Source organism: Pseudorasbora parva, chromosome 1 (assembly GCF_024679245.1).
Source record: "Pseudorasbora parva isolate DD20220531a chromosome 1, ASM2467924v1, whole genome shotgun sequence".
NCBI classification, from domain to species: domain Eukaryota; kingdom Metazoa; phylum Chordata; class Actinopteri; order Cypriniformes; family Gobionidae; genus Pseudorasbora; species Pseudorasbora parva.
The window spans coordinates 36,794,832-36,807,679 of NC_090172.1; the positions used below are offsets into that span (position 1 = coordinate 36,794,832).

The 12,848-nt window shown below is 37.7% G+C and overlaps 2 protein-coding genes across 2 annotated transcripts; both read right to left on the reverse strand.

Moving 5' to 3' along the window:
• Positions 1–299: 299 nt before the first annotated feature.
• On the reverse strand, positions 300–9,055 carry gpatch1 (G patch domain containing 1). The gene is made up of 19 exons (XM_067450522.1): positions 8,962–9,055; positions 8,680–8,814; positions 8,503–8,588; positions 8,258–8,421; positions 8,075–8,172; positions 7,883–7,938; positions 7,212–7,460; positions 6,962–7,112; positions 6,693–6,772; positions 6,406–6,610; positions 3,361–3,744; positions 3,091–3,269; positions 2,793–2,920; positions 2,136–2,457; positions 1,708–1,990; positions 1,485–1,619; positions 1,119–1,213; positions 904–1,040; positions 300–780 (listed from the first exon to the last, which is right to left on the reverse strand). The coding sequence occupies exons 1-19, from the start codon at positions 9,029–9,031 to the stop codon at positions 753–755; spliced, it is 2,985 nt and encodes a 994-aa protein (XP_067306623.1). The 5' UTR covers positions 9,032–9,055; the 3' UTR covers positions 300–752.
• Positions 9,056–9,953: 898 nt separating this feature from the next.
• cnep1r1 (CTD nuclear envelope phosphatase 1 regulatory subunit 1) lies at positions 9,954–12,533 on the reverse strand. The gene is made up of 6 exons (XM_067450534.1): positions 12,360–12,533; positions 11,385–11,456; positions 11,113–11,186; positions 10,911–11,020; positions 10,757–10,811; positions 9,954–10,631 (listed from the first exon to the last, which is right to left on the reverse strand). The coding sequence occupies exons 1-6, from the start codon at positions 12,382–12,384 to the stop codon at positions 10,590–10,592; spliced, it is 378 nt and encodes a 125-aa protein (XP_067306635.1). The 5' UTR covers positions 12,385–12,533; the 3' UTR covers positions 9,954–10,589.
• Positions 12,534–12,848: the final 315 nt, after the last annotated feature.

The window sequence follows — 12,848 nt, forward strand, 5'->3', positions numbered from 1 at the left end:
GTTAACTTAGCTCTTACATCAAGTCAATCCCTGAAAACTGATTTAATTTCAAAGCATTTAAATAATCATCTAGTATTCATTAAATCCATCTTGTCAAGATTGGAAATATGTTTATCTATTTAAATAATTCCTTTTTGGGTTTTCTACTTTTCTTTCTTTCTTTAAAAATTGCAAATGTATTTACTCTGGCTAATAATATGTCAGTCAGCTCATCTGCAGATTTAATAGAACGAATATGGAAACATACATTCATGAACAAAATTACATGAAATTTCCATTATAACCAGTAGATGACAGCAAGACTCATTAATTTGCCATTTCAATACCCATTTTTTTTTTTTTAGGGGTTTAGCTTTTGAATATATTATAGAAAAAAATATTAAACATGTTCTAACTTGCTTGTGCCTGACTTCTTGTCATTTTTACTGCATGTTCTGATGGAACAGTAACACATGACCTGTAACCATTGTACCGTAATTGCTTTTATAGTGACATGAATCTTAAAGAACAGAAAATGGTCAAATTACTGTTGCATTACAATAAAGTTAATGTAGTTTAATAACACTGTGCTTTTTGACATTTTTTTATAATAATTACTCAGCTTTTTAAATATTTTTTATTAAAAATATCTGCAATCATAACACATTTTACCATTAGGTACACTTATGAAAATAAATGCACACACACAATCAGTATTCACTGTATTATTGTTGTGAAGTTTCAGTAAGACAACTTCCTCACTCTCAATTCTTCTATCTCTTGCTCTTGATGTTTTTTAACCTAAGCCAGGGAGAAAGAAATCATATTTCAAGCCGTTAAACTACAAAAATGTATACCAAGATAGAATTACAATTTAAAAGATGCATTATACAATGAAATATGATTGAAAATATAAGCTCTGACCTCTGAAGCAGTTCACTAGTAGACACAACTCTATTTTCATCTTCACTGTTGGAGTCGGTGTCATCTGAGCTGCTGTTGGACTCCTCCGCCCTCTTCTTCTGTTTCCCTTTATGCTTATGTTTCTTGTTCTTTTTTTTCTGAGAAAAGATTGTGTCTCTATTAAATTTCTAGTTTTGCAAAAAAATGTCTGGCAGTCAGACCAAATAAATTTGTACCTTCTTCTCTTTCTTGTGTTTCTTGGGTCTGTGTTTCTCTTTATCTTTTTTCTTCTGTTTCTTCAGCTGCGGTGAGCGTGCAGGTGGAACAGTCCCTAAAGAAGAGAGGAACAATGAAAAACTTGATGTATAAAGGACAAGCTAGTAAATCAATCTAGATGAGATAAAAGTAATAACTGTAATAATCAGTAATAATTACTGCACCTGTATATTCAAAAGTATCAGATAGTATAATCTTGTGAGATTGAGCTGAAATCATTATTAATTAATAAAATCAATTTAATAAAAGGTATTATTGCATCAACACGGTCACATTGTTTAGATGATGAATTGAGGGTGATGGTGGTAGTGGTTCCAGTGACTGACCAGGAGGTGGCAGTCTTGGGCCAAACTCCTCTTCATCCAGTTCGTGTGATTTAGAAGGAGCAAGATCTTTGGACTGAGTATTCTCTGCTGCAGTTTCAGCAGATGGCATGCTCTGGACTGTAAGATGCTTCAGATCTGAGGGGTGGGGAGGAAAAAGTCAAAAATGATTATGGCACTCACATCTGTTTTATTGAACTGCTCATATAAAGCTCATTTAGATTACCCGTCACTTTGCTGATGTCGGGAACAGGAGTGATCTGAGCTGGGATGAGTGGGTTCACTGTCCCTGCACTGCTTTGGATTGGTTCAGATGAGGGAAGAGCCACCTCTTCCTCTTCTTCACTATTATCTTCAGATGACGATGAGCTCTTCTCATCTGACGAGCTGGCAAAGATGGCTTTAAAGAGATCCATTGGAGGCCTTACCTCTTCTTCTTCATCCTCTTCCTTCTCCTCCTCTTCATTCTTTTGTTCAGTCTGCTGCCCATCAGACTGTGCTACTTTTACCTGCACAGAAATGTGATCATTACATTGAGGTTTGCTGTATAATATACTAATTTTAAAATAATTTAACTTCAAGTTACTTTTCTGTAAGTGAAAATTTAGTAAGTGAATTTATTTATTAGCAATACACTTAAGTATCCACTGGTACCTCTGGAGTGACAGAAGCATGTGGAGAGTCTGTCTGGGTCTTGACCCCTGCTTCACTTTGCTGGGCCGCTGAAACCTCACTGCGAGTTTCACTGAGGAATGCACAGAGTGGGTCTTTAGGTTCAGATGCCTGCCCTGGTACGTCCCACCTGGATCTCTTATTGGAGACATCTGGAGTCAAACGGGGAAGTGTTGTGCTGGAGCTGGGAGGATTGGGAGCACTTGGGGCCTCCCTGCTGACCTGCCTGCTATCCGTTAAGGTCAGGAAGTTAAAGACCGAGTACTTATCTCTCTTTATTTTAGGCATTCCCACTACACTAGATCTGCAAAACAGACAAAAGTTTAATGAAATTAAATGTATATAATACTTTATAATATAATTTAATGAAAATTTTCCACATTTTCCTTTCCCCATTTTAATGACATATTTATCATCCCATTAACTTGGTTGGCAGAAAATACCGTCCATAAAAAAACAAAAAAAACATTGCATTGCAATAATTACAAAAAAAAAAAATTTCGGCTGCAATTTAATATTATTGTAAATGTTTTTTTTTCTTCAATTTGTTTTTTGTATTAAAGCACATTTTGTACTTAATTTACTCTAATAGTAAAGGAATGTCTTCAGATACAGCATATGATTTGATCTGCGTCTTACCCTGGATAAGGGTGTGGAACATTAAATCTTTTACACAATAGTTTATCAGGGTGCCACTCAAATGTTTCTCTGGTCAGTTTCCCAAACATCTTCATCTTCACAGCGGCCTGCTTGTCATCTACATCATTCTAAAGAGATTGAATATTAAAATAGAATTATAATAAAAACAAATTGCTAGACAGAGGACAATACTAGAAATTAAAGCACCTTTTTAGTTACATTTTAAGCCAACAAATTTCCTGAAATAATGTCAAAGATTATCTGAAGATTAACTTAAACTGAAGGTGGAGCTCTTAACCTCTTGATCCCGTGCGACCTCCACACTGTCTGTGTCATCCTCTTGTTTGCCACGTGTGAAGCGTGAGGAGAGAAAAGAGTTGCTGGGCTTATAGAGTAATGCAGCTCGTAAAAATTCGTCCCTTTCTCTCCCTCTTTCCCACTCCGTCATGGAGGCGTCCAGACTTGAGTCCAGGGCATCTACAAATAGTATGGAAATTATGTATTTAGCTATACACAGATTAGGAAAATCCAAGATAAAACAGACCAAACATAAAATGTTGAAATTCACCTTTATTTCCCTGTTTGAGGTTGTTGATGTACAGATCGTAGCGGCTCTGTTTCTGAGGATTGTTTGCAAATGGTTTAAAGGTTTTGCTAGCATCAGCAGTGGGACCAGACCAAGCATTCAAAACCATCTGGGTCTCGAAGGAAGCTTGAGGTTGGACTGGAGAGGTGATGCACTGAATGTGGGAATCAGGCTGTGGGGCGTTTGACTGGAAACGGCTGGACAGGGCCTGCAGAGCGGCAGCTTTAGCCGAAGCCACCAGGGCAGCTCGATCCGCAGGTGAGGAAAAGTTTCCTGCTGACTTATTCCGCCCTTCGGCCTCTCTGCGGATCTCATTCAGCCTCTCTCTGTCCTTACTGTCAAGCAACTCAAACACAGAACTGGGACCTACAGAACAAAAACAAACATTTTATACAGAAAATTGGGGTCATACATTGTATTAAAGGGATAACAAACTGTATTTAAAATAATCTTTTAATGTTCTTTAAGGGCCACTAATGTTAGAAATACATTTGTTTTGCCCACTGCTATGACTGGGTAACAGTTTTTCACATTAAAAATTATTTTTACTTCCTCACCGTTTCATGTGTGGAATTAATTTAAAACTTCCGATGTATGAGCCAGAGTCTGGTGTTCGTGTCGTTACATAGTTAAAACATTTGTCAATTGTGAAACATTTATGGATATAATGCTTTATGACCAGGAGGTACTATGCGCATAATGCGACCATGTGTATTACGCAGCATTTCTTGTAAATTAATTATGAATGAACGTACCATTATTTGTCGCACTGTCGTTCTAATATTCTTTGCTATCATTTTCAGTATAGTGAAAGTAAAGTTGGTACATATTAAATAATCTGTAACAGACAAAGGAATGGTAAAAAACACAGTCACTCCCACTTGTGTTGCAACATTGCTGTCGGATACAATATAGACTACACTGCAAGATGCTGAGCTCAAACTTGGCGTCATCAAACTACTTTTGAATTGGCGCCCTCTAACGGATGGAAAAGTTGCAAAGTCCACCTTTAATGTCTGGAATAAGAAAATCTAAAGTGTGGATTCACTTTGAAAGGATAAAAGATGAACCAAAAAAGTCAAATGCAAGTTGTGCAAACAGTGCATGTCCTATACCACTCATCAACAACAAAATAGCTTTCCACTTGAAACAGGTAAGTTTCTTACCAATAAAGACGATTCACTCTTTCGTATATAATGGTGCTTCTAATTTACAAATAGCAATGTCATATGTTGGGACTTGAAATATGTTAGTCTTTTTAGATTTATTATCAGTAAAATCCAAGAGTGCACTGCTGCCGGCCAATGTTAACAAGTTGGTTTTCCTCGCACACAATTTGAAAAGACTCACACGCGTGAAAGACGAGAAAGTTCACAATTCTGGCTAAACTTTCATTGTTTTAATAATTTATTTATTTTAATTGTATTTATTGATCACTCAGGGTTACCTAATTTAACTGTGGCTTGTGTTTTTTTATTTTATATATGTTCCCCTGCACTTTGGAATTTTGCAAACATTTATTATACTCCCTGTGAATTGATTCTGACTTTATTTTGTTTTTATTTATTTTTTATTATTAGAAATGTATATGCTGTTATAATTTATTTCTGTAAATAAATGCTTTTTATTGTTTTCCGTTGTGTCGATGTCACGCTGCACTGAAAGCATGCTGGCACAGGCAATTTTGCCGATTTAAAGGTCCCGTTCTTCGCGTGTTTTCGAAGCTTTGATTATGTTTACAGAGTGCAATATAACATGAGTTCATGTTTCACGTGTAAAAAAAACACAGTATTTTTTACACAATTTACTTCTCTGTACAGCGCTGTTTTCTCTGTCCTAAAAACGGCCTGATGATTTCCTTGTTCTATGAGGTCCTTCCTTCAGAAACACGTAACGAGTTCTGATTGGGCCAGAGCTTCCCGTGTTGTGATCGGACAGCAGTTTAGCGCACTCTGCCTGGAAAGGTCCCGCCTCTTACCATAACGAGGAGATGCAAGCGTTGAATGCGCGCTCTTCTCCACGTGGGAGAGCAACAAAACCCCGCCCCCTATTTTGCATGTCTTGTGGGCGGAGGGTTAGTCAACAAATGGCTTGTTTGAGATGAGCAAAATATGCGCAGAACCGATCACCGGTGATCAGCGCGAGATGCATGCCGATTAGAAATGTGTCCGATGGTGGTCCGCCTTGCTCTGATGTCATGCTGACGCATGTCAAAAAACTCTTGCGAGCGAAAGGCGGATGTGTTGGATTTTGCAGTCCAGCGCAGTTGCTCTCCACTGAGCAAAAGCATGATGGGAAACGACTTGCTAACGACACAGCTTAATGTTTTAACAACCGTGATGTATGGTTCTTTTTTTTAAATATTTTATTTTTAAACTCTGATATCATGTTTTTATTTGTATAAATTGTGTGTGAATATTCTCCAACTCTCGGACAGTGCGATCTCTCTGTGGGTTATGTGATTGTTTTCATATTAATAAAAATATTTAAACATGTAAAAAAAACATGTATGTAATTAAAGTAAAAATGCTTGATAAACAGGTCTTTCGAACGGAACTAAATAACAAAATACCTCTAGCATCAGTCGCTAGTCTCTTGAGATCAGTGGAGTGAGACTTGCACAGCAACTACTCAATTACATGATATGCAGCATGTAGCTGCTACTGTGGCTCAAAATTATGCCAGAGGAGATGGCAGATGAAAGCAAGACACTCTACCCTCACCCCAGTCAGAGTGCACTGATCAAAATCAAGTTCTTTCTATGCATTTTTACCGGTATTCTTACAAACTCTCGCTCTACCTCCCTACAATAACTGATTCTTTGTTCCAAAACTATAGCTGATATCATTATTGTTTTCAATTTTTTTTATAGATATCGTGATTGTGTCGTTATTGTGAATTCTTTTGATCATTGTGTAATGAACATGTGATATTGTGACAGCCCTGATCTGAATCCACCTGCAATCACAAATCTATAATTCAAATCCCTCTTAAAAAACCATAACACATACACAGAGACACCCTTACCCTGAAGAGGTGTTTCTCCCAGCATGTCACGTCTCTGACCAGAGTCTAAGTTGTGACGACCCTGCTGTGGTGCATCCTGTGATAGGTGTCCACGTGAAGCCTGCAGAGCCTGGGCAACAATAGGGCTGACGGAGGATGGATCAACCACAGGGCGGAAGTAATGTACTGGCCGAAAGTCACGGGGCAGATCAGGGGGAGGATAGATCTAGAAACAAAACCAGTGAGCCTAATTTAACAGCACCTCAAATAAGGTAATAAAGGAACAGAAGCTTAATGCTATACATTACAGTTTTCATTTCTTTGACTTCAGAGGCCACTGTAAACCCCTCCAGAATCCTGCCCAAATATGCCACGTCTCTTTTTGGGTCTGAAACAAAAATCAAATACATTTGTCATAGAGGAGCCATCTTTAATGGAAAGCCCACAATTTCAAATGAAACAGTGTGGCCACATGACAAAAGACACTCAAAAAGTGCACAGTTCTGATGTCCTGATGCAATGTAAATCCAGCAAGAGAATATGATGAGGACACAACCAAGAACTTCATGTCACCAACCATTCTTCTTCCTGGAGTATTGCTGGGGAGCAGTCCATCCGTAGAGTCCATCCCCTGGCTCTTCTCCTCCCAGCACAGTATCGTAGTTGGACATGGAGTCTTTATGATAAATATCAGTATCTTCCTCCTCCATTGCACCAACTCCAAAAGCCTAAACACATATACACTGATGTCAGCAAGCATGTTTCTTCTAATGGAAATGTTCAAATGTAGTTTTCTAGGCCACTACTGATCAGCACTTTGTCATTACCTGTCCTCCAATCCCACCCTTGCGTTGTTGTCCTGACTTTTTGTCTCCAAATAAGCTGGTTGTTCTGTCAGAGTGAAGCGTGAAGAGATTTATATGTCCTGGTCCTGATCCGCCACCCAAGGCCTGTAGAGGGTTCAGCCCTCGGTAACCCAGACCATGGGAGTCCACTTTAGGAGTGAAGTCCACTGGGATCACATCTTTGGGGGCAAAGGTAACATTCTCTGGAGCAAATTCATCATCATCCTCCTCCTGAAAAAGAAGAAAAGTTTTTTCAGTCTGACTAAAATCTAATAGTCACATATAGGCTGCATCCAAATATGCATACTTCTCTACTATTCATTGTATATTGAACAGTATGTACGAATTCACAATATTCATAAACAGTAGGCAAAAAATATCTGGATGACTGAGATTCTGAAGTGCACGTCTGATGGACACTTTACTGTCCAATGAGCCCACAGGAGAAACTTGTGAATAGCAGTGTAGCAACACAACGGACCCTGGTCACATGACTATGACAACATGATGAAGACTACAACCATAATACAAAATACTTTAAAGGTCACGAAGTAAGTACTTATTTGAGTACTCAGAGAGTATGCTATTTCAGATGCAGCCGTTAGAATTTCAAATGAATCTGATCAAAACCCCAAACACTAAACAATATCCACCTCAGAGTCCACTGATCCTTTGGAAGGCAAAGCACAACCATAAACTCTAACAGCATCTGAAAGATGAGAAAGAGCAAAGCTAAGCTTCTTAAAATGTTAACATGGTGCTCAGCACACCATCATTTCCTGACCTGAAACCTAAAAATGACACTTCAGCTAAAACAAAACATCTAAGATATCTTCTCTCATCACCAGTGTTTTGCTTGGGTTGCTTTCTCTTCAGTCTTGGTCCGACTCCTTGGCCATCTTTCCAGCCCATTTTTCTTAGCAGCTCCACACCAATAGAAGACCTGACAATCACACAATGCCATATAATAAGTTTAGTTTTCAGTTACATCATAGTTAGTTACCCATATTAGTTAGAGTGATGCATACCGTGCAGGGGTTATAAGCTCCTCCAGCAGACCAGTGTCTCCAGGTATCAGAGCAGCAAGAGAGCTGACAGCTCGTGCTTTGTCTTTTAACTGATCCTTCCTCTCCGATGCAAACTCATCTGTAGTGACAATCTCTCTTGGGGCAATACCATGCTCACCCAAATCCTTAAAAAAACATATTTTGTATTAGAAATTAGCTTTACAGGTATCAAGGCACAGTGTGAGAACCGAGATTCACACACTAACCTCCTCATCCATAAAGTCCTCTGGTCTAGCATTCTGTCTCTCTGCCTTTTGCTGTCTACTTGATAGAAATGTTGATGGTGCCCAGCCTAAAGGACAGAGCAGATTAGTTAAACTAAGTTACGACAAAACACTCTTAACAGAATCAAAAGCATTGCACTGAGCAGGGCTGGTACTGACCTTCTTTAGTGCCCACTGTGTTAAAGTAACCAGCGGAGAAGCCACCAGTGAAAGCTCCGTGAAATCTCTTGTACCGGCCCTTCTCATCTTTAACCGTCTGCTCGTGAAGAGGTACTGGCTTTCTGATGGGTTCATCTGAAATACACATAAATGAACAAGGTGAAATTGTTAGGAAAGTGTGAAATTTCTGCACCTGCTGTTTTCATTAAAATTTCACAGCGCCAAAGCATTAAAACCCTACAAGTTCATACAAATGACAGCGTCATTGTACACATATAATACCTTCTTCCAGAGGCTCTAATGGTGTTCCGTAAGTCACGAAATCCTCATCGCTATCTTCGTCGGACGCCATGTTTACAATAAGTACGGTGGCCGCGTGAGCTCTTACGATGTCCAATTCGTAAACCAATCGTTCTTTTGACTCGGATCTTTCCAATGAATCACTTCAACAGGATCACACAACCATAGACGATCATAACATGAATCGGTTCGGGCGGTTCTCGAATCAACTCATCGACATGGACTATTCATAATGGCTCTTGTAAGATTGATTAATTTATAGTGACTGATAACTTATAAGCATAGACTGAGATGATAGACTAATGGTGCGAAATAGCACCTTATTAAAACGTTGCATTTGTCAATGTAAGCACAAATGCCATGGTTCTAGTGTATCATGGCTTGAACACAAAAAATACTAATGCATATTATAGTAAAATTTCTCTAATAAATGCTAGTGTTTTTGAACCATACTATAGTCAAGACATTACAATTATAATACAATGTACTCTAGTATATTTACTATCGCCTAGTATGGTTCAAAAACACTCTAGTATTTACTAAAGTAATTTTACTATAATATTGTTTCATGCAGGAGAAATTAAAAAAAAAAAACAGAAGAAAAAACAGATAACAATATTTGCATATATTGTTATCTGTTTTTTCTTCTGTTTTTATTTTAATTTCTCCTGCATGAAACAATATTATAGTAAAATTACTTTAGTAAATACTAGAGTGTTTTTGAACCATACTATGCAGAATTTAAATGCAGAATTCTATAAATTATGTAATAGCCTATATATCATGTGACATTAGAAAGACGTGATGACCCAAATAAGTTAATTAAAATTATTCAACTTACTGATTCAAAATCATTTCAAATCATTAATACATTTAATAAACTGTCAACTGACAGACACACTGGGTTTCATTTGAACTAGTTCTCAGTTTCAGTGACATTAATAATACTGATATGAATAATAAATAGCAACAAACTCTGTACAAACAATTTTTATTATTGCCAACACAGTTCACTTAAAGATATTCTTGTAGATTTTAACTCTGGAGTGAAAGTAAATAAAATCTCAGCCAACAATGACACTTAAGATGCACACATTTGCCTGTGACTCTTTTATGTTAAACTAGAGCAGCCTTTGGTCGCATAAAATGATTTTAAAAACAACAAAAAGCAGCGCATCATGTCATAGGCATAAACATTTCATAAATGTTTTCTATATATGTAAAAGTAAGCTTAATAAGGAAAACAAATATCTACATTTTAATATTTATTATGTGTTCAGCAATTTACTTAAAAATACATACACCGTATGCATCTAAAATAAGACCACAGCATTACAAATGAGGATATCAAAATCCACAATCAAATAAAACTCAAATTTTCCAACAGAAAAATAATGATGTTATTTAAAAATAGCAGAAACAATGCTTTCTTCAAAATGGGCAGTTCCTTTTGAGCTCCCATTGCTTCTTCATAAATTGCAGAGGGAAGTTAGAGTCCTATTTGGGAGGTTGACCCCCACACACTTTGGATTATCTCCTGGCACTGAGACCAATGTGCAATCTTGATGATTAATGTTGATATGAAATACTCTCCAATCCCATCCGAGGTGCTACTGTATATGAGGCCGTGGTTTTAGGATAAGTTTCCCCGTCTAGCATACAAGGAGGGAAAATGCAAATTAACGCACAAGAAAAGTTACTTTGGATTCTTAATTCAGTGAAATTGAGAGATCACAAAGGGCAATAATTCTCACATCAAAAGTACAAAAGTACTCACATCATCACAGGACATGTTATATTCTGCTAGTACTGTCCGGCAGCGTGCTGCAATACTGCAACAAGTGGTTAAGAAGAGATCTGGGCAGGTTTGGGATTGTTAAAACTCAATAGAATGGCACAGCACTGCAAATTTCCAGCATTGAGAAGGATACATAGATGGTGCCACAACTCGTTTATGTATTCCAGCAAAGAAAAGGCCAATGAGAGTCACACAGCTGATAGTGAAAAATGGATGATTCCATAAAGACGAAAAGAAAGAAACCTGTGAAAACAGATGACATAAGAATGCACACAAGGAGAACGTGAAATCAGACCTGACTACCTATGTAACATCTATTAATTAATTTCACATACTTTCTGAGTGTCTGGATCTATAAGCCAGTTCCAGGCTCCTGTGGCTGTGCACACAGACACCACGATCAAAATCACTGCAAAAAGAAGATAGAATTCATGAATTAAAATAAGGCAGTGTATTGCACAATAAGGTCAATCCTTGTGGATATATAAGAGTTATGAACACTAAATAAGTGTGACTTCTTGGCTCAGAGCATAGGCACATAGTTCAGGTTTTAAAGTGCTAAAACAGATTTAGTAAAAATTAGACCAGAAAAGCAGGACTGACTTACTGCGCCAACGACCTGTAGCCGGCTGCAAACAAGATACATACTCTGTCAGTCTCCTCTCAAAAGCCTTCAAGTCTGCAGGTGAGGAAAACAATAGCATCAGCACAGTACTTATGGTGAGGTAATCTATTTTACATCTATTTAAAATACTGAAGCAGAAAATCCAAACACCATTTAAAGGACACTGTTTTGTACTAGCTTTGTATTGCTACATTGTCAGTAGTGTAAATCTATATGTATATATCAGCTATAAAGGGTTTTTGACAGCTCCAGGGCATATTAAAACCATAGATATGTATACATATCTATGGTTAAAACTACAGATCTTTCTTCCACATTTTGCATCCCCGCCTGTAGACAGTCGGATCGAGCCCAAAGCATTATAGGTGTTGCAGTTTCTCTGTCTTGCAAAATTAAACACCACATATCTTTTCAGTCATATAACATCTTTTCAAAAACCTTTTACCTTTCTACTACATAGACAGTAGAGTCACTATACTTCAGTTTCACATCCCTCTAAAAAATTAATAATAAGAGCTAAACATAAAGTAAGGCAAATACACTAGTATGAGAATTACATTGTTTATAGGGACAGAAATGTCAACTGTCTCAGGCATATCAAGGCACAGACAGCTTTATGGCTTTACAATTTAGTGAATAATGTACAATGTAAATGGCATGAATTTTACGTCAGTGTCTGATATGGAGGTGTCATCTACTGGCCAACACGACGTTTAAAGCCAAGACCTGGACTGTACTTTACAGAGGAGCTGCACTCCCTGTTGACGAAACGGTTTCGGTGTAACTGCTGAAAGCATTGGCTGAAAGGTCTAATCTTAGCTTAGATGCTAGCAGCCAACTGTCAACATAATACATCTAACATGCCATAACAAACACTTAGACGCTCTGCAAATATATTACTATGGCACTTGGAGACGAGCGCACTAAACTGATCATCTTGCTACGAAAAAAAAGTACCTTCGGCTTGTTCTAATGAATTCATTGCTTTTTCCCACCAGTGCTGGGGACGCTCAGTTCAGGCCTGCAGTCACACACAACTACCTCAGCGGGCATCAGCCAATCGCGGAAGCTCTCTTCTCATTGGCCACTAGAGAGGATCGCGTCATCTTAAAGAAATATGTTCGATTATTTAGATGGTGGCTACCGGTATTTGTAATTTTTTCTTTCTTTCTTTCCTTCTTTCTTGTCTTTTCTTTCTTTTCTTTTTTTTTACCGGTATTTGTAAATGCTTAGGTGTTTAGTTTTTTGTGTTTAAAATTAGGGAATCCAACAATCATTGTACATAACTTTTATGATTCCACATTATAAACATGAGAAAGAAACAAACAAAAATAACAATAAAATAACAAGAAAGAAAAACAACAACAAAGCACTCCCTATTCCACCCACCCCACCCTAGGGACTTGTATCAAATCAATGGGACAGTCAGATACAATTACTCATGCT